The sequence below is a fragment of the Bombus vancouverensis genome, unplaced genomic scaffold (genome assembly GCF_051014615.1).
Source record: "Bombus vancouverensis nearcticus unplaced genomic scaffold, iyBomVanc1_principal scaffold0031, whole genome shotgun sequence".
In the NCBI taxonomy this organism is placed as follows: Eukaryota; Metazoa; Arthropoda; class Insecta; order Hymenoptera; family Apidae; genus Bombus; species Bombus vancouverensis.
In genome coordinates, this window is record NW_027468922.1 from 61,067 (window position 1) to 84,065 (window position 22,999).

General features: G+C 36.1%; 2 protein-coding genes across 2 annotated transcripts in view; one reads left to right on the forward strand and one right to left on the reverse strand.

The window, feature by feature from the left end:
* Positions 1-22,999, forward strand: part of LOC143304359 (omega-amidase NIT2-like) — a 168,912-nt gene that overhangs the window by 58,956 nt on the left and 86,957 nt on the right. The window lies entirely within an intron of this gene.
* LOC143304349 (omega-amidase NIT2-A-like) lies at positions 13,184-14,928 on the reverse strand. The gene is made up of 4 exons (XM_076626803.1): positions 14,769-14,928; positions 14,199-14,367; positions 13,691-13,924; positions 13,184-13,539 (listed from the first exon to the last, which is right to left on the reverse strand). The coding sequence occupies exons 1-3, from the start codon at positions 14,850-14,852 to the stop codon at positions 13,791-13,793; spliced, it is 387 nt and encodes a 128-aa protein (XP_076482918.1). The 5' UTR covers positions 14,853-14,928; the 3' UTR covers positions 13,184-13,539; positions 13,691-13,790.

Genomic DNA, 22,999 nt, shown 5'->3' on the forward strand with positions numbered 1-22,999 from the left:
AGTCGAGAAACAGTGTGCGAGTCGAGAAACAGAGTGCGAGCGGAGAAGCCGAGTGCGAGTCGAGCGGAGACGGAGGTTGCGAGTGGCGTTGCCGAGAGAGTGTGGATTGCGCTGTGTTCTGTACGTTTAGTATGAATAGTTCAAGTTAAGCCACAATCGTCTTTTCTGTCTGATTAACATCTCTATTGTCCACTTTTTGTAAACATATTACATCACGATATTACATACATGGAGCAACCAGAACTCTTTAGAGTTCCAGGTAAAGACAGAACTAAATTTGTGTGTAAGCTCAAAAAGAGCCTGTATGGACTGAAGCAAGCTGGAAGAATGTGGTTTAGACACATCGATAGCATTTTAAGAGGTATGAGTCTGAACCCATGCGTGAGTGGTCCATGTGTGTATGTGGATGCGTCTAAAAAATTTATTGTAGCTGTGTATGTGGACGACATCCTTGTGTTTGGGACGAATGAGTGGATTGAGATATTCAAAACTAGGATTAAGGACAAATTAGATGTTAGAATGCTAGGTGTAGACACTCAATTTCTGTCCATCCACCTGAGTAAGCCAAACAGCACCACTGTAGTATTCGATCAATCTGTACAGATAGGTCAAATGCTGGATCTGTTTGACATTACCAGTGAGGTTGGGGTGGTGGGAGTGTCGACACCGCTAGCTAGAGAATGTGAGGCTGGTTTTGATATTGAACGTGATGAGCCTTTCGACAGTAAATTATATGAACAAGCTGTGGGGCACATAATGTATGTAGCTACTGTAAGTCGTCCTGATGTTGCGTGTGCAATAGGGAAACTAAGCCAAAGATGCGCGAATCCGACTGTATCCGATTGGAAAGCAGTGAAGCGGGTATTCAGATATTTACTAAAGACCAAAGACTTGAAGTTAGTATACCAAAGGACCGGGCAACCTCTGAAGGTGTTTTGCGACTCGGATTTTGCGGGTTGTACGGTAGACAGGAAATCCAGGAGCGCGTATGTGTTCATACTCGCTGGTGGTGCGATATCCTGGCTATCCAAAAAACAACCGATTATAGCTCAATCGACGTGCGAAGCGGAATTTGTGGCAATGCAGGAAGCAGCAAGGGAAACAGTGTGGATTTCTTTACTGTTAAAGGAATTGGGTCAACTGTCATATTGCCCTCGCCCCTGCAAGATATTCTGCGATAACATCGGAGCTATTTCATGGTCAAAGGACGAAATAGTTGCTGAGAGTTCTAAGCACGTCCAAGTGCGTTACTTTTACGTTAAGAACTGCGTATCGAGGGGGATACTAGATTATACTTATGTACCTAGTCCTGAGAATGTGGCTGACATTCTCACCAAAGGCCTAAATAGGATTAAGACTCAGCAATTTACCAAAGCTATGGGGCTTGTAGAAACTAGCGATCAAAGGGGAGTGTTGAGAAATGTTAAGTTGGTACGATCGCTGCTTACTACAAGCTAAGTTGGTACGACTTCTAACGACGCTCTTTTGTCTTAGAAGTCGACCACGTTGTTCTATTGACCTGGAGATTCCTGTGTGGTAAGACGTGTTATAAGACTGAAATATATTGGAGAAAACGAATCTAAGTGAATCGTTATTTTATAAACCCAAAACCTTATTAAATAACAATCAAAGCCATGTGTCCTGGGTTTTGGTTATGGTGTATGCAAATTCGTCGGGCGGTAAGTTTGCCAAGCTTAAAGCGTTCTCTATTAGTTTCTTCTGTGTGGTGTATCTTTGCGTCAGTGTATCATGGTATAATGTTTTCATTTCTCGAGTTTATCAGAAATAGGAATAACCTTTTATAGAAAAAGAAAATTTTATATTTATGTATATTATATTTTTTTTCTTTCCTTTTTTTTCTTCTTTTTTTTTCTTCTTCCCCTTTTCTTTTTTTTTTTGTTTTTTTTTATTGTTAAAACCTTTGTTTTATTTTAGGTTTTACGTACTTGTTATCAGTGAAAATAAATATTATGAATACTACTTGGATTGGAATTATATACATATATGCGTACAAAATCCATTTCTACATGTTAGATATAATAATATAACAATACTACGTAGATTAATACATAATAAAATATCCTTTTACTCCGGTTATATTTATTACTAACTCTCAATTAATCTATTTTAATTATTTTCTAACCACTTTCTATATTTATCAGCTATTTTATTTCTTCTTGTTAATCTGCGAAATCCATGCATGTACACTTCCTTGTATGGTGATTGATTGTTCACGAGGTAAGTTGCACTTTCACTGTTTTCGTTATTCGTTGAACTAACACGTTTTACATTCAAACAGTAATTGGAACACTCGTAATAAACTTCTTTTCTTTTTCCAAGTTTCCGCTATCTGTGTCATTCGACGAACAGTGCCACGCCTCCACAGCACCGTTATAACATTTAGCGATGCTGCTCTTTGCATTAAGGCAATTGAAGTTAATTCGTTCGTTTATTTTCAGCTGGTACATGGTGTTCCGCAAGCAGGGAGCCATAACCTATTTTGCATGTAGACCTTCTTGTATGATGATTACTTGTTTACAAGGTAACTTTCACTTCCCCTCTTTTAATTATTTATTGAATCGACATGTTGTATATTCAAACAATAATTGGAGTACACATAATAATTTTCCCTTTTTCTTTTTAGGTTTTCGCTATCTGTATTATTCGACGAACAGTGTTACACCTCCTTTTGATTTATCCATAATATAGTTATAACATTTAGTAACCTTGTATTTTGCACCGAGACAATTGAAACTAATTTATTCACTTATTTTAGGTAGCTGTCATACATTGTGTTCCACGAACAATGATCCATAACCTATACTTGCACGTACACTTTCTTGTATGTTGATCACTTGTTCACAAGGTAACTTTCACTTTCACTAGTTAATTGTTCATTGAGTTAACACGTTTTATATTTAAGCAATAATTGAAACACGTATAATAATTTTCCTTTTTCCTTTTAGGTGTTCGATATCTGTATTATTCGACGAACAGCACTATAACATATACCACCGCACTACGTTGCCCACTGAAATCGCTTTATTCATTGCTTATTTCGATTATGCGCTAGTTTTAACTTGTTTAAATGCACCGTTCGCGGAATCCCTTTTACTTCGATCTTGACGTTTTGGTTCTGCAAGATTTCTAGCACTTTGTATGGTCCAGTATATTGATCGGAGAATTTTCCTTTACTGGGTTCTTTTAGTAAATATATCGAATCTCCTATTTTAAAATCTTGGGGGTTGATTCGTCGGTCGTAGTATTCTTTTGATCTTAGTTTGGATTTTATCAAATTTTCTCTTGCCATTCGTTGTACGGTGTTAATTTTATCGAACAGGTCTTCGAGATATTCTGCGTAAGTTGGTTCCATGTTCTCTTCGATTATTACTTCACCAGTAGGTTCTCTGGCTAAATGTCCAAAAACTAATTCGTGCGGGGAGAATTTCGTTCCTTCGTGTACAGAGGTATTATAGGAAAACATAGCTAATTCTACCCATTCGTCCGAATTTTTGGAATTTTCAATGTATAATTTGAGATATTCTATCAGCACGTGGTGAGGTCTTTCGATTGAACCGTTACTTTGTGGATGATATGCCGTCGTGGTGTATTGTTTGATGCGGAATCTCTTTGCTACTTTCTTCATTTGTGAGGATGTAAAGTTCGTTCCTTGATCAGTGAGAATAGCTCTCGGTGATCCGAAACGACAAATAAATCGCTTTACAAAAGCGTCCGCTATCTCGGCTGAAGAGATTCCTCCTAGTGGAATCCCAATTGAGTATTTTGTTAATAAATCTTGGATGGTTAATATATATTCATTTCCCTTTTGAGTTTTTGGTAATGGTCCTACAATATCCATACTAATTTTATCGAATGCTTTACCTGGTGTGTCTGTAAGTACCATTGGTTGTTTTGCTTTTATTCTTGTGAGTTTCTTTAATTGACATTCCTTACATGTTCTTACGTAATCTTGAATTTCCTTTTTCATATTTTCCCAATAGTAGTGTTGTCGTATTCTTTGATAAGTTTTGGTAATTCCTTTGTGTCCTGCTACGCTTGATTCATGTTTTTCTCGTATTATGTTGTTCCGCGCTTCCACAGGTGGAGTAATTACTTCTCCAGTGCAAATGGTGATGGATAAGGTTTTTTCCATAAATATTTCCTTTAATTTTCTGATTGTATATCGCCAGGGTATTTCCTCCAAGTTTCCTTTGCTAATGCTGAACGAAGTTAACTGTTTTTCATTTACTGCGTCTAATAGAGATCTTAGCGAGTTTAATAAATTTTCTGGTGTTATTGGAATATTTCTATTTTCCTTTATCGGTAGGAATACAATGTATTTTCCAGAATCGTAATTCAATCTTGCTTTTTCTAACATTAAATCTTCATAACGAGGTAATTTTCCCGTTTCCTTCATTTCTAAGGTTCCTTTATCTATCGGATTGCCATGTATATCTAGAAATACTACTTTATGGTCATTTACTCTCGCAATTGAGTCTCGGGTTTCTGAAATTCTTAGTTCCGCAATTATCGTAAGTCTCGTGTCCTTTTCTCGTTGTTGAATTAGTTCTGGAATTACAGTGGAGGTCTCTTTTTCGCTTGTTGTATCCGTGCCTTCTTTTTCTCGATTGGTTATTTCTCTATCTGTACTTACATCGATTTCTGCTAATGCTTGGTTTAAATATTTTATGGGGGTTTCTTCTATTGTAAAATGTTTTCGGGTAAAACCCTTTCCTTGATTTTTAGAATCACTGGATTGAGGCAAGACGTGTGGTTTAGCTTCGAATATGGGAGAGTCTTCGGTTGACGTATCTATTTCGAATCTTTTTGAGACAGGATAGCGAATTGGTGAGACTTCCTCTCTCTTTCTGATTGATAAACAAACTTCCGGAGGGTTCCTAGATAATGCGTCTGCGTTTGCGTTCGCCCTGCCTTCTTTGTATACAATATCAAATTCGAAGTCCGATAACTTTAATTTCCATTTCCAAATTCTTGAAGTAGGATCTTTGATAGAATGCATCCACACTAAAGGTTTATGATCGGTTACGATGGTAAACTTTCTTCCGTAAAGATACGGTCGGAAGTGCATTGCGCTGTAAACAATTGCCAGACACTCCTTTTCTATGGTAGAGTAGTTTTGTTCGGCGGGATTTAATAGCCTTGAGGCATACGCAATCGGCAAATCCTTTCCGATTGGCCCTTGACTCAGTACACCGCTTATTGCATATCCTGATGCGTCTGTAGTAAGGTTAAAGGGTTTAGAAAAGTCTGGATATTGCAGGATGGGTTTCGTCACTAACGCTGTCTTTAAATTATTGAATGCGTTTTCTTGATTTTCTGTCCATTTAAAGGGAGTGTCTTTCTTTAATAGTTGTGTCAATGGTTTCGCGACCTTGGGGAAATCGGGGTATAAATCTTCTGTAATATCCTGCTAGTCCCAGAAATTGTTTGATATTTTTCGCCCTCTTTGGTCGTGGAAATTTTGATACGGCTTCGACTTTCTTTGGGTCGGGTTTCACGCCATCCTCACTAATTACATGTCCTAAATAATTCACCTCGTGTCGTAAAAATTCGCACTTATCAGGTTGTAATCGTAATTTAGCTTTCCTCAGTCTTTCCATTAATTTATTAAATTTAATTTCGTGTTCTTGGAGAGACGTGGAATAAATCACTATGTCATCCAGATAGACGAATAGTTCTACTCCTTGCAGACCAGATAATATTGAATTCATCAAACGTTGAAATGTTGCTGGGGCATCTTTTAATCCAAAGGGCATTCTTTTGAATTGAAAATGCCCGTATGGTGTCGAAAATGCAGTTTTGCGGGCATCTTCCTGTGACATACGGATCTGGTGAAAGCCCGATGCCAAGTCAAATGTGGAAAAATATTTTGCACTTCCTAATTGATCCAATATTTCTGTAATGTTGGGTAGTGGGAAGGCATCGCCAATCGTTTTATCGTTCAATTTTCTATAATCGATGACTAATCTCCAGCGCTTCTTTCCTTGCGAATCGGGTTTTTGGGCACAATCCATAACGGGGAGTTATATGGAGATATTGATGGTTCCACTACGTCCGTATCTAGTAGTTCTTGGACCTGTCGATTTATTTCTTCTCGATGTATTGGTGGATATCGATACTGTTTAGTATTGATGGGTATATTATCCGTTGTAATTATCCTATGTTCCAGAACTTCGGTTGCTTCCAATGTATCTCCTGGAATATGAAACCTATCTTGATTATTACGAATCAATTTTTTAGCATTTTCCTTTTCTTCTTCGTTCAAATGTTCGAGTCGTAGTAACTCATTTATTTTATCGTATCTACTTTCCTCCGATCTTAGAACTGTATTGCACGCTGTCCTAGGAGGCGGGGGGGGGGGGATTTTCAAATTCTTTAATTACCATCGTTGGTGTTGTAAATACGTAATCTCTCGAAGTAGTATTTATTACTCTTATGTAACCTTTTCCTTTATGATTCCTCACAACTGCATTACCAAAATAGATTCCCTTGTTCGGCTCGATTCTTGGAATAAATCCCTCTTTTATCTCTGGATTAGCGATATTAATCGAACACGTTATTGAACTTCGCTTCGGTATAATTATTTTTTCTTTAGTATCGAAGGGAATATAAATATTTCCCCATCTGATATGTTTTCCCTCATAATCTAAACGAGCCTTACAACCTGCAAAAAATTCGGATCGTAGGATTCCGTCTTGATCGATTAGCAATGAATCATCGACTACATGAAAAACAACCGGATGGCCCGCAACCTGTATTACCGTCTGCCCTAAGAAGACCAGGCTCGTTGCCGTAATTCCTCGCACTTCGATTGATTCCTTTTCGTCGATGATGGCTGCATCGAGTATAGCAGGTTTCTTGATAATGTTGATTTCCGATCCAGAGTCTAATAATAAACTCGTCTTAGTCTTTAGATTTGGGGAAACTATTCGTGCAGTTGGGGTCGTTGGGGAATCGTTAAATTTTATTGAAATAATTCGGAGAGGTCGCCTTCCGAATCTGAATTCAACTCCTGATGATTTTCCTTCGCCGGTTGCTTGTGCTTCACTCTTTTCCTTTTGCCTTGAGATTCTGGATTCTCTGTCTGTGACCTCGTTTGGTTGTGGGATGACTCCCCCACAATATTTAGTGGTTGTTCGTTCGATCTTATGGTCGGCATTGCGTTCGCTCTGTCTCTCGTTATGGGTGGTGGAGTCGATCTCGCGGGGGTGGCTGTCCTTGTTGTGTTTGTTGCCGTCGGCGCCGGTCGCCTGGTTGCCGCCTGTACTCTTGGGCGATTCGGCGTATCGTTCCTTCGTGGCTCGCTCCATTCTCCCGAAGGACGTGTTTGGTTTCCCGATGGTCTCGAAGCATAGGGTACGATTAATCCGGCATCTACTCGGGCTTTGAATTTGTAACAGTCTTTCACTAGATGCCCGGGTTTTTTGCAATAGTTACACGTGATATTTTGTCTTGTAGAATTCAAAAAATTCTGCGATGGAGGTAGCGATCTTCGATCTTGGCGGTTGTTCCTGATATTGTTGTTAGTGTTCGAAGGATGTGCGTTGTCGCGTCTGTAATAGTTCGAGGGTGTCGGTCGTTGGGGTTGCGTTCTATCGGTTATTTGTTTCAATTCGTGTGTTGCTTTGACGGCTTGACGATACGCATCTTCTAAAGTATGGTACCCTGCTATTTTTACTCGCACATATACCTCGTTCGGAAGTCCTTTAACGAAAGCTTCTTTCGTTTCCCAATCTATAGTATCTTGGATATCGGGGGATATGATGCCGTAGTCGCCTCTTTCTCCGTCCATTATTGCCAATCTAAGATTTCTAACGCGATCCATATAATGTAATATGTCTTCCCCGGGTCGTTGAAATATCGTTCCTAATTCCTCTTTATATTCGTTAAGAGATTTCTTTGGGCCGAATAGATCCTTTAATTTGTTTCCGAAACCGTTTAGACTCATTAATTCTGTGTCTTCGATGGCGAGGAGCGCGTGTCCACGGAGCTTATTTACTAACAATTTTACCAATTGAGGTTCTTGATATCTGGGAATCATATTTCGCGCGCGCTCACAAGCTCTTAAAAAGTGGAATACCGATGGTCGATATCCGTCAAACACTGGCACCGATTCGATCGCATCTTTTAGCTTAATTGGCTGGGTATGTCCACTCGGCTGGACCGTCTCTTGTTGCGTTGTCGGCGGCGATACGGGTGTTTTAGGTTCTTGTTTTAAGTTCGAATAAGCCGCTTTGTAATTCGGCGAGTTTTGCACTCATATCGCGAAAGTTCGCATCCCATACTTTAAGCTTTTCCGACAATGTCAAAACCATTTCTTCGTCCAACGATTCCACTACACCCGCCATTGTTTCTTAAATATTTGTTAAATATATATATTAATCAAGATAGACTAACTAAATATTAACGACAAGACATGACTGAACTCGGTGCAAAGGAATAAAGTTATGCTACACGAAATAACTGGTAACACAATACACAAAACATTAACTAAATTAAACGAGACTTACATAAATGCAAGTCACGTATAATCGAAACAATGACTATTGAAATTCGGTAACAATACAATCCATGCTATCGCATTAAAGTAGCACACGGTATTGACACACACAATATCACGAAACACAAAACAATATTACAAAACACTACTAAATAAAATTATAGTGATTAACAATTAATTAGTTATTTCAACAACACGTTACTGTTGACATTAAACCAACGCCATACCAAAGAGACACGCGAGCGACCATGTTGAAAAATTTGTCGCGCGCACATACAAATAACAGCCAATGCAATACAATACAGCATCATAATAGCAATGTTAGGTACTAATAAAAAAAAAAACACAAGAAAATGGGGGAGAGAGTTAAGGAAAATATATATAATAAATAACAACTAACATAATTATAACATATTATATATATTATATTATATACAGGGATACAGTATTCATACAAAGGAACAGATCCAAACGAAAATTATATATATAAAAAAAAAATAAATAATATATATATGTAATATCGTGATATAATATATTTACAAGGAATGGATGATACAGATGTTAATCGGACAGAAAAAGACGATCGTTGTTCAACCTGAACTATTCACACCAAACGTACAGAAAACAGCACAACTAAATAATTAGATAACGACTCGACTTTCACAAAATGCAATCAACACTCTCTCGGCAACGCCACTCGCAAACTCTGTTTGTTGATTCCTTTTTTCCCGTCCCTTGGCAACCGCTCGTGGCCAAGATCACGTAGGTCTCCTCTTTTCAAAACTACGCGATCAAAAACAAACGCCTCGGCTCTCGCGACATTCCACGCGGTTCACCCGCCAACTCCCAGGCCTCTCACTCACGATACTACATATATACATTAACTATTTTTATATGTGTGTACAGAACTGATGGCGAACTCATCAACCATTTTTTGAACGACGGATGGAAGAACATGAATAGCCATCCACACAGTGGAACTGTAAAGTATTTGTACGCCACTCACGAAACCAAACACTGATGCTATCCACCTGTAAACAAACAACATTTATAACTATGCATATAATTTTCACTTATGTTCACCACTATATATATATACACGCATGTTGTAAAGTAGGCGATATTTATAACATTCACTTCTTCAGAGAGTAATATAGATGTATAACTGTTGTGTGGGAAATGTAGGCAATAATTTGTATTCCCATATCCTCGAATTTCCTTAACAAATATATATAAATATAAAATTTTCTTTTTCTATAAAAGGTTATTCCTATTTCTGATAAACTCGAGAAATGAAAACATTATACCATGATACACTGACACAAAGATACACCACACAGAAGAAACTAATAGAGAACGCTTTAAGCTTGGCAAACTTACCGCCCGACGAATTTGCATACACCATAACCAAAACCCAGGACACATGGCTTTGATCGCAGGAGAAGCGGTCCATATAGTCAAATGCATTCCGGTACAAGTAAAGGTACGACATACAACAAAATGCTACTCGGAACTACCCGTTTGGCAAAGGAATCGCACCACAGGAACTCCGCCCGGACGTGCGCCAAACGTGGCGATATTCAGCACCATCGTCGTTGGCCACAAGCGGAATGTATACCCAAAAGACCTCGATGCACTACGGGACCACGTCATGTTCCCGGCAGAAAATCTGCAGTCTTGAACGCATTGGCCAGAGGAGCAACAGGAAAAACAATCGTCCCTGGAACAGTAAACATCCTGGCAATGATGGACAAAACACATTAACGACAATAGCGAAAAATACCGTATCAAGCTTATGGACTGGTTTTATGGAATTTGGAACTGTCAGTGCAGCAATATTTGGAAAATCGCCCTATTAGGAACAATATGCGGCTCAGTCACCCACCCGCTACTATACCTCAAAAGAAGACGAAATATCGATGATCAAACAGCACAACCTCAAGGGATATCGATAACACCGGTAGTCACTCAACTACCAACGACATCTACGTCCGCCTTGAGCGAACTCAGAGATACCATCAGTCAAATTTCCTTTGGAAATTTGAACTCCAAGGGCGGGGATGTCACGTCCCGCGCTCCGCACGCGCCGTAACAAGAACAAGAAAACCATTCTATACAAAACACGCGAATAAGGATTTGAATGCACAAACGAACACACGGCACTACGAAACGAAAGGAAGGATTAACAAAACGAGGGCGATTAACGGATCCAACCAATAAACAAAATACATATACACACAATTCTAAATAAACCAGGAAATAAGAATAACTATAAAAGGGGAAAATAATTGAAACGCCAGGAATATATATATATATATAAATATATTTCAATCAATCAATTTGGAGAGTTACATATAAGTATAAACATATATGCCGAACATGTAATAACCTAGTAAATATTAGAGACAGTGCTTCCAATACTATGCAATAAATACAATATTATCAATTTATGAAATATAAGTATACATGAAGTCAAAAACTAATAGTTTAACGAATACATAAAACATACAATATTGTATTATTAAAGAAATGAAGGTTACATTGTCAGAAATATATATATGTGTGCGAATTCTATCAAACCGATAATCTAAGATACATACTTAAAACTAGCCTACATTCCGGTAAAGGATAAATAAATAATTGACATTTCATTTCGTATGAATACTACACTGCCAAGAGAAATATGCATATGAATACGTATATATATATATATATATATATATATTTATATTATCGAATACTCTATAAAATAAACTACTCAAAACAATAAATAACGCAATCGAAGAATTACAAAACATTAGCCATATTAAAATGACACGCAACATAAATATATATATATATATACGTATATATATATATATATATATATATATATATATACGTATAAATATATATATATATATATACGTATATTCACACGAACAATACTTTTGTCACTTTAAAGCAATATTAATAAATAAATGTTCTAATTGCGGTAGAATAAGGAAAAACGAGCGGCAGACGGAAAATTACTTCGATATTAAGGAAAACTAAAGACCCGTCACTATAACTTTACTGATGACATTTATGAGCAGCCATGTTAGATTTACACGCGTATAGCGACAGGAATATTAGGGATTAATGGAAGTCAGTCGCGAGAAATAAATCATGAAAACACATTGTTAACACTTTTCTTTAATAAAATCTGTGCGCAACTACAAATGTAAAAAATATATATATGTCGGAGATGAAAGAACACCGGAGTCTGTAATTGAACAATTGTAGTTATTCAATCCGATTGTAATTGTTGGAGAGTTGTGATAATGAGCTTGGGCTCGAGGCGACAGTCAGTCGCCGAACGTAGCCGCGGTCAAGGGATGAACGCTTTGCCCAACAAACATATGGAATAATTCTATAGCTCTCCTTAAAAGAAATATTCGTGGCGACACGCGACAGTAAACATTCCAACGGTTTCTGTCCCGTGGCTCGCCACACGCAGACCCTATTCTTCGAGTAAGATGATTGCCAGATGTCGATGCGTCTCCGCAGTACATGTTCGGCTAGCCCGAGGGCCCGTTATAAATCTTAAGGTTTAGTTAACTAAAGTCCTTCAAACAGACAAACAGTCTTTGTCCCAACTACGGGAAGATAGGGGAGACATATTTTTCAACGAGCGGCGTCTCCCACTAGCAACTTTCCCTCGAGGGCGGCTAGCATCTTTTTCTAACCACCGATATGGAGATTGACCAATTAGCAGCAACGTCAATTTCCCTTACTTCCTAAACGAAGGCTTTCCTCGACGAATCCGATGATCTCGTGTCCTTAGACACACCCCAGTATAGTTTTTCCTCTGTGGAATCATCGGGACGGGACGCGCATTCTTTGACGCGCTCCCGTCGACCAAAGAGTAACGTCTTTACGCTCAGCAATTATCGTTTACGAGTCAGACTTAGATTCAGCGAGAACGCCTATCTGTCATCCCGTTGACCGCGGATTCGTTATTGAACCTGGGATCACTGTCACTAGTGTCGCGGACGTCTCACCGCCGTGATAAATTGTCAAACCTGTGTTATTCATACCTGTGTCAATAAATCGTATCTTCGTTACACCGCAACGATGGCTACCTTCAATGAAGACTCCTCAAACACCGACAACCCTATCCCCCCTGCTTCTCCGACATATATATATAATAATTCTATATTGAAAAAAATATGAAATTAACATGATATATACATTACTACATAAGTTATATATAAAATATGTATATTATACCCTTGCCTACTGACTGATATGAATTTCTTTCGGTCTCGAATGCGTTAAAAGAGAGCGCAAAGAAGTCGAAATTACTTATTGTAATTAGTAAAACGACCTGAGAGGCAGACAGATACAAGAAAGAAGGAATATTATATTAGCGGCATTATCATGTTTTTGCTCTCTTTAATTCTTTCATCGAGACAGACAATCTACAGGTATTAATCGACCAATTTCTCCAAGCTGATAACTTCGAATTGATGTTTATATATAAGAAGTGTTATGTGTTAATCTGTCTAAATGTTTAAAAGGTGTTATAAATTAAATGTTGTTAAACGATACGTAATTGCCTTTTGATCGTAAATTTTACTATCAAGGGGTCTTTTATGTATGCGTAATCATTGTGAATTATAACAATTTATGTGATCGATATTAAAGGTGTTTAAAAGCATGTATTTTTTTCTATATTATTATTCTCCTATATTATTATCCTATATTATTATAGCATTCCTATATTATTATAATATCCAATTACATGTTGATACACAAGATATACAGATTATTATTTATAACGTTTTAGTTTTCTTAATTGAGTCATTCATTTAGTACAAATGATAAGAAATTAGTAATAATTCACAAAAAAAGGATATCGTAGTAGAAATATTATAAAAAAACATTTTCTGTTTTAGTGTAGAGTTACTCCTTCTTACAGACAGTGTCGTACAAATCTGTACGTCTCTGAGAAAATGTAGGTATCCGAGCCCTTACTTCCTCAACAACTTTTAGATCTGATAGAAAAAAGAAACATACGAAGTAATAAGTAATGCTTACTAATAAATTCAACAAATACAAAGGAAGATGGCTAAATCGATAAATTAACGAGACTAAAAATTAATTACATCATGGATCTCTCGCTTTTAATTTTAAGCTGTAAATTACCGATATCGGTGACTGCCATATTCTCTTGAGTTTCCAAATCGTAAAGAATCTTTCCTCAGGGATTGGTCAACTGTGTATGTCCCCATGCGACGTAACTTGCTTAAGGAACACGAGCCGGTGATATGCAGGCAACGTATAATTGATTATCATTCGCTCTGAAACGCTGAAGTAATGACCAGTGCAGTGGTCCAGTGGTCATATTGAATGCCGCTGGATATATCAGCATTTGGCAACCTAACCCAGAGAAGCAGGAAATATGAAGCCACCGAATACCAATTAACTTCGTAGTTGCACGGTTCACATTCCATCATTTCTGAATATGCGAGGACAGTCCTCTTATTGTGCTTTTAATTCTTTTATTTGTTTCATTTTCAGCAAATATACTGGTTTTTTAAATTAAGCTTCTTTTTATACAGAGTTACAGATTATATTAATTTTATATAGAATATATTTAAGAAAGATATTTAATTTTTTGCTAGTTAAGTATTGATCGATTAAGTTACTGTACCTTTGTTCCGATAAATGCGTGCCATTTCCTCGAATCTAATATCATAGCAAATGCCAATACCTATTTTGCAGCCCTTCACATCGAACGTCGTTAGGGAGTTACCAGGACTGAGTGAATCACTCTCTCGAAAAGTAATCTTATTAGGAATGTCGATGTCGAATAGATGTACCTAATAACATAAAAATGTGGTCGCTAATTATATTGCTGCAACTTTTGTAATTTAATATCAAAGTTACCAACTCCTAAACTTTAATTATTTTTTATTTAATAACTGACAGCGTTTTTATCACTTTCTTTTATTAAAAAATCTTATCATTTAATAATGTTTAAAAAGGAGAAAAAATAAGTATAATAATATTTTAAGTATGTGAAAAATTTATACAACAACAAACACATTACAACAAAAATGGGCGTTTCCCGTATCATAACGTATTTTATAAACCGCAAATTATAGAATTGGTTATAGTATACGTATGTACATATGTATATTCCTAAATTATTCCTAGATAGAGTCACTTTCTTCACCCCGATATTTTCAAATTCAAAGCCATAAAGGAATATATTACTTACCTTTCGGTGTTTTGCTATCAAAGTTCCATCGGGACCCCAAATAGTAGAGGTATTGTACAATTTATCGCCCTCTATTTCAGGCATCGTACCACCAACTACATAGATGTTGTTTTCTTTAGCTGCGTTCGATGAAGCAACGCTCGTTTCACCATCAGGAATACTCTCGGCGTATTTTGGAAAGTACTCTGCATTGCAATATTTCAATTAATGAAAAATAACTGTCTTTTGTTCCAACCATAAATTAAATTGAAATGTTTGTCAGTTTTTTATTTTTAAATTATTAAAATAACTAAGTTTTATATTTCGACTTAATTAAATATGCAATTACTTAGCTAATAGTATATATAATAAATTGTTTCTACAGGTCCAAAATGAAAAATGAATATTTAGAAATATTTAATTACGACAATGCTATTTGTGTTAGCATCAGTGGCTTGTTACTCAACGACTTTGCTAGTACTTTTTGAAACATAAAGTTAGTTTTCAATTAATACTTATACTAGAGGCGGAATTATAAATGCAAAATAATTGATAATACTAATTTATAAGTACCTAATTATTAGTATGTTAAAAAATATATTTATACAAAAATCACGATAATCATGAAAATGGGGAAATCCTATATTCTCGAATCAATTCACAATTTATTTTGTATATTAATTAGATTCCGCGCTCATCAGTACGTACTCACTGGCGACATCGAGAAAATGTATCGGCAATTCCTCGTACGACCAGAGGATCGGAAATATCAAAGGATATTATGGCGCAGCGCGAGTGGAGAAACAGAAACATATGAGCTTAACACCGTAATACTCTTATCATAGAAATAGAAGCAGTCCTCAATTCCCGCCCGCTAACTCCTATCTCCACCGATCCAAATGATCTCCTAGCCCTCACTCCCGGACATTTCCTCATTGGCGATTCATTAATGTGCTTACGTGATCGAGATTTCAGAGACATTCCATCGAACCGACTCTCCAAATGGCAGCATATCCAACAGCTTAAACAACATTTTTGGAACCGCTAGCATAAGGAGTATTTGAACGAGCTAACCAACCGCAATAAATGGAGCAAGGGTGGACACAGCATCCAAAAGGGCACAATCGTCATCCTCAGAGAGGACAACGTTCCCTCCATGCATTGGCCTCTGGGCCGAGTTATCAAGGTTCATCCAGGCGCCGATGGTGTCATCCGGACAGCTACAGTTCAGACGGCAAAGAGCATTTTGGATCGGGGCGTCAAAAGGCTTGTCCCACTGCCAATTCAACCCGATCTCGAGAAACCCGAACAACTAGCCACCGAGACGAAATAAGATGGGAACTTCAACCACACCTCGCTAGTTTGATCGGTACCCTCTCAACGGGGGGAGAATGTTACGCCATGCGGCTTACCATAGGTCATATTCTTAACTATCGATCGCGGCACTATAATGTCGCAGACGGATCGTCGCGTCTGCCCGGCAAACAAACATTGTAATGGCAAGCGCATGGTTCATTAAGCAGGGCGACTTCCAGAAACGTCGACTCGTGGCCCGTATTTTACCTCGCAGTAAAAGAATGTGGCGTGATCCGAACGTAGTGGGGGTCGCCTTCCAGAAAAAACGAAAAAAATCGAAAGGCGTTCAGAACTTTTCGAGAAGTCGAACCGTCAACACATGTGGTATGTCGCGCATTACTTATCAACCAAAACGCAGTTACATTTTTTTTGTTCCTTTTATATCTTTCTAGTTAATAAGTTGTTGAAATAAACATTAATTTATTTGTGTTAATTCTGTGGAATTTCATTGAACTACCCTTATTATCATAATCGAAATAAGGGGATCGATCAGTTCGTGGCGTCGATTATTTAATCGTAACGGGAACTTACAATTCTCGTTGACGTGCTATTTCGCGATCGCGTCTCTCCGCGAACGGTCGAAACAAAATGATTCACTAAAAACTGTCCTGAATTCCTAAGAATTTATTTACCGCAAAACTGACAAAGTGTTTATTTAAAAAATGAGGTTGAAGGTAGTCCTTTTCTTTCATTTCATTCATTTTCATTTTCTTTCTTAAGTATGGCTAACACAATATCTAATCAATTAAAATTTTATATTTTCACGTGAAAAGTTTCTTTAGATAATTATTATCAACATGATGACTAACTCTTACGGATTAATACGTGTCTGTAGGGCAATCCGGTGGACTTGATCGGCTTTTTACTTCGAAAGTTGAGTAATCGGTGTCGCTTTCTTACGCATCTTTGAACTGTATAAATGTTTTAAAATTGTTTGATCCAGAATGTACCACACCGGACAATCAAGAAGGCAGGTGCCTTGACTACAGAAAATGTAAACCTCTGCAAGAAATATGGCAGATACAGTACCGTACAGCCACCGATTTTTATAGACGATCAGTGTGCAGATACCAGGGCAATGTTACGATCGTTTGCTGTCCGAACGATCCAAACAAAGAGAAGAGAGAAATTTTAATAAAAACTGTGTACAAGTATAAGGCTTTGCGACCACCATACTGTGGTTTTAGCAACGTCTCTCATACCAGGGTGGTCGATGGTAAACCAGCTGAACTTGGTACGTTTTATGTCTTTCTTTCCGATTAATAATAAGCCATTTACTGCAAAGAATGAACTTTAAAGGCATTAAACAGCACATCAATGTACATTTCAATTAGACTAAATAATAATGCTATGATTTCATCGGTAGTAACTTTACTTATTAACTTGAATTATTTCTTTCTTTTACTTCATGTTAGGAAGAGTATCTTTTTGCTTGAAATAAAGAATTGATATAGGAGTAATAATATGGATAGAGATCAAAAACTGTTAGGGCAGAAATTACACGTTTGAACTTTATAGTTCAGTATAGTTCAAATAGAAATTATATAGAATTATTTGATAATTTGCATTCCACTGGAATAAAAATTTAATTTCTGTCTTTATCAAATCTGTATTTCAGAGTATTTGTACGTATGTACTTATCGTCTGCTGTATGATCGAATATCGAATAGGTAATAATCGTTGTTACTCGTTATGTGAGAAAAAATTATGTATATTCACAACTATGACTATTGCATTTTAGGCGCTTGGCCATGGATCGCTGCATTAGGTTTTCGTAATCCCCGAAACCCAGACAAACCACTATGGAAGTGCGGAGGTTCCCTGATATCGGCTAGGCATGTTTTGACCGCAGCACATTGTGCACATATGGATGGAATAGAAAACATACACAATCATAATATTGCCATTCTTAGATTGGTGGAGGAATTGCCATTTTCGAGTAAGTCCTCAAATATATATATATATATATATGCTATTGAGTATTACTGAAGTATCATATCCTGAAATTTCTTACTGTACACATATATTGTGTCATAAAGCATGTACAATTCTTTCTCATACTTTTGGTCATTCGTTTCCTGCATTTTCATTTATTCTTTTATTTTTCAGGGTACGTATATCCCATTTGTACGAAAGAGCCCCTACGAAAGAGCAACTTCGTCGGCTATAACCCCCTTGTTGCTGGATGGGGAGCATTAAGATATAGTAAGTGATATCAATTTTATAATAAAATTAAACAGTTCCAGTCTTAAATATCTTTCTTATTTTCTTCGTAGGACGACCACGACGTAATGCATTAATGGAAGTACAAATGCCAGTGATTAAGAACGCCGAATGCAAAATAGCTTATTCCAAATTTCCTAATGCACCTGATATCACTGATGGTATAATATGCGCCGAACATGCTCAGGGTGGAGAGGATTCTTGTACGGTAATTAAGTTACAGAGTTACTACAAACTATACGGTATCTGAAGACACGTTAATTCGAATTAACATCAAATCGACGTCTTAAACATTAGAAATAATAGATAAACACAATTTAATAATCTTGCCCACTTCTCACACCTCATTGTGGTATTTAATCTAATTTCCTTCTAATCTTAGTTTTGCTCAAAATACATATAACATGTACATTATAAATTGGAGTATTTCAATACACAAATCAATAGAAGATTATTACTGTATATAAGTATAATTTCAATACAATTCGATCGATATATTTCAGTATCTTTGATTAAAAATTTAACGATCCTTTCAGGCTGACCGCGGCGGACCACTGCTGATACAACATGAATTAACCTCGTATTTAATAGGTATTGTGTCTTACGCTTATAAGTGCGGCACAGCTGGCTATCCCAGCGTTTACACTAGGGTCACATCGTACCTTGACTTCATTCTCCAAGCGATGCAATAATATGATATTACTGTTCCATAAATATCATTGTGTAAAAAACGTAAAGTTGGATTTTCTTATTGTGGAGATAAGAAACAGCTCAAACTTACATTGTTTTGTACGTTACAAATTATAGGCTTAAAATGTACGAAATGTAACTTTGAAACGACACTAATTTTTTACGCACGATAAACCTCCACGACTTAGGTATGTAAAGATGATAAACGTATATTAATTCTATTAATTTGGTAATAATAAACCAACTTTCTGAGAAGTTCTGTAAATTTCGTTTCTGTTGTATCAAGAGAATAATGGAATATTCCACTTAGATCGTATACTTCTTGTATGTACATACAAAATTTTCCGGCTAATCTAAAACACTTCATAAGATAGAGAGCTTCTGGAAATTCGGACACAGAGAGTGCATAAAATACAAGATAAGTCTCGTGTCTTTCAAAATTATTTTTTATTCGCTAAAAACGTCCTGTGTACTCATGCAATCACATGCAACCTTGAAACTTCACTTATTTTTTATCACTTTCCAATTCAATACACTGTTTCTACATTTTTGACTATATGTAAGAGAAATTTCCATTCAGCCAAAGGTGTACTTACAGATTATAGATTCCTATACGACTCTCGGTAAAAATTTATCCGCACTCCAGATAGTTAAAACTTCTGTCGACCGTACTGATCCATCTGCACTCTTCGTATGACGTCAATATCTGTTCAGTGCTGCTGCGTAGGTTTCATTGTGTTACGTCGATTCGTTTGTGACCGTTGCGCGAGTAATAGCGCTTTGCAATGGTGATTTGCAGGAAAACAGTGCAGGATGCTGTGATTCGTTTCTTGTGGTCGGAGGTTATATTTGATGCCTATATTTATCAAAGATTTAATGCACATTATGGAGAAAGTGTTTTGTCACGAAGTGTGTTTGAATGGGCACAAAAGTTCAAAGAAGATCGCACAAGTGTTATGAAAAAACAGCTGGACGCCCGTCCACATCCACGATGACAACATTGAACGTGCTCATGAACTTATGCTCTATGGAATAGACGAGTGACGCTGGATAATGTGGCAAATCATTTGCAAATCAGCCACGGCTCTGCTTATGCAATAGTGCACGACAGATTTGGGTTTTAAAAAGTTTGTGCGAGATGGATGCCGAGAAAGCTGGTGAAAAGGTGAAGACGACGATGCATTCGTGGTTCGCAGCTCAGCCCAAAACATTTTTTAATGAGAAAATACGAAGGTCCTTCAGCAAATGGACAAAGTGTATACAGAAATTGAGTGATTATGTCAAAAAATGATGTATGTCTTTTTTGACAATTGCTTAAAATAAATTCTATACCGACAGAGCGGGTAACTTTTTACTCACCCTCGTAAGACACTTAAATTTCCAATCTATTATGATGAATAAAAGAGCTTATACTATTAAATCTAATTGTATTTTGTTGCATGAGAGTACACGTGTATGTGATGTACATTACCTTTATATCCCCTTGAACGCTTCAATATTGCGCATATATACTATATTTTGTACAGCTTCTATAAAATTTTGTATGTTTGTTTAGGCTGTTAATCTAGAGGCTGGAGTACAAAGAAGTGGCACAATGATGTGGGCTGATGACATTTATAATTATCAAGGAATCACCCCTACATTCGCTCAGGTATATATCGTTGACTATAATGTATTTAACATATATGATTGTTAGAATATTAATAATTAATTTTTAATTCTATCAGAATTTTAATGAAACTGTCCCTTGGGAAGGAAGAACTGATACCTTGATATCACGGTTTATACATCCTATATGTACGACAAATTTTAGAACATTATATAACGAAGAACCAGATCGTCGTGGCCATGTGATGTGAATAAAAGGACTTGAATTTGATGATATTTTTATAATGTTAGATAACATAACTAAGTATCTTCACAGTAAGATAGGATGACATGGTTTACATGATCTTAATGTTGTTCACTTGAGTGATGATATTATAAGGAAAAGTGTAATATCACAGGTAGGATGATTCATAATTTAGAACTACTAACTCATGTATGTATTAAAAATTAAAGAAATATATTAAATTTTATAGGATATTTATGTTTAGTAACCAGTAATTCAGAGATTGGTATTCATGGTTACTATAACGAGGCTGTAGAAACGCACCCTTTCTTCTTTGCAAATGGTCCTGTATTTATGTCTAAGTCGAAACTGGAACCTCTGAATAATTTAGATTTATTCTTGTCATTTTCTAAAATACTTATCTACAGTATACCATAAGGAATGATACCGTATCACACCTAATCAAGTGCCTTAAGAAACATCAACAGGATATCACAGTAATCCCTTATCGACTGATATGTAAGTAAAAGTTATGTGTCATTGTTATACACAGTTATGTGTTAGTGTTATACACAGTTATTTATCATTTTCTATTAATTCAGTTGTAGCCACTACAATATCTATGACACCGGTAGTAATTATAAGATCAATAATGATGTTCTATAAGAGGAAATGATGATTAGGAACAAAAACTTACAGGTAAGTCAAAGTATATGTTATTTGCCATTTGAAAAGAAAGTTACTAACTTAGAATTTTTTGATAAATAACAATTGTGCAAAATATATTGGATTTCAAATTTGTCTAAAATTGAAATTTAAGAAGCATTGTAATAATATAACATTAATATTTTGATTTTTCAGGAGATATCATGCGGTGGATGGATAATATGTAAAAAATATTAAGCAGTATATGAATTTTCATATTGCGTAGAGATAACAAAATGAATTTTAAAAAATGTCGACATGGTAATAAGAAATAGCATCATGACAAAGAATATATAAACACAGTTTCATTTTTTATAAATAAAAATTTGTTGTTCCAGATTTTGAAATATAGTGAAACGTTTAATTAGTATCTTAATATCTTTAAATAATTATTATTTTAGAATCAATTGTAATTGTATCATACGTACTTTTGAATTCGTGCAAGAACATATGTAATTTTGAAGTAGTTATTATTAGGAAATTGTTAGACGCGAACAGTATGCGAAAAGTTAGTATGCAGTGTAATAATTATCAATCAAAACACAAGAATTAAATTCTTGAGGAAAAAATTTCCGGAATTTCTTATTTACATGATTATAAAGAAATCCATAATAAAAAGGAGCTGCTTTCTAATACTTCTCTTCCTTGTAGTGCCTACGTTAATAATAACGAGGTTCGACTTTTTGTTTTTAGAGGGATACTGGAAAATTTGAAAGTACAGTACCATTGGGAAGAAAATCACGATATTGAAAACGATATTTGCAAGTAAATTTCCAAAAAATCTGTTTTCAAATTTTCGCTTTCTATTTCACATTAAAAGAAAGGGCTGCCTTCTTTCTCTGAAGACAAAACAAACATTCTGAATCTCGTATCAATGAATGATGTCAATAAGTTATTTTTCTTTTCAGATTGAACAATATTCCAGATTTATTCATAATTTCATACTACGCGAAGAATAGACTTTCATAGGTATATAAAGGAAATATTAAGTATAGGAAAACTCTTTTTCGTTGTAGGTGACATATGCTTCACGGTTGAGCACATGTATTTTTGAACACATATAAATGAAAAAGTACTCTTATGGAGAAAAAGAATTGATACCTTCGATTGACATTAGATAATGTATATAAACTTATGAACAATCACTATCAGTTTGTATTTTAGGTGCACACGCAGATTTGTTGGAGTTCTTATAAAATGTACATCCTGTACGAACGTTTTATTCTTCCAAATTTTACGATACTATGTCTCATATAATAACTATATGGATTAAACGTAATATAAATGATCCGAAAATAGACTCGAACGACATTAATTGTCTTTCTATTTATACCAATATCGAAAATACAAGTAAAGCCGGAGCAATAGTATGCAAGAATGGACTATTTATTATTTTAAAGCAAATCATAGCATATTCAGAATGCACAGTATTATCATGAAATGTAAA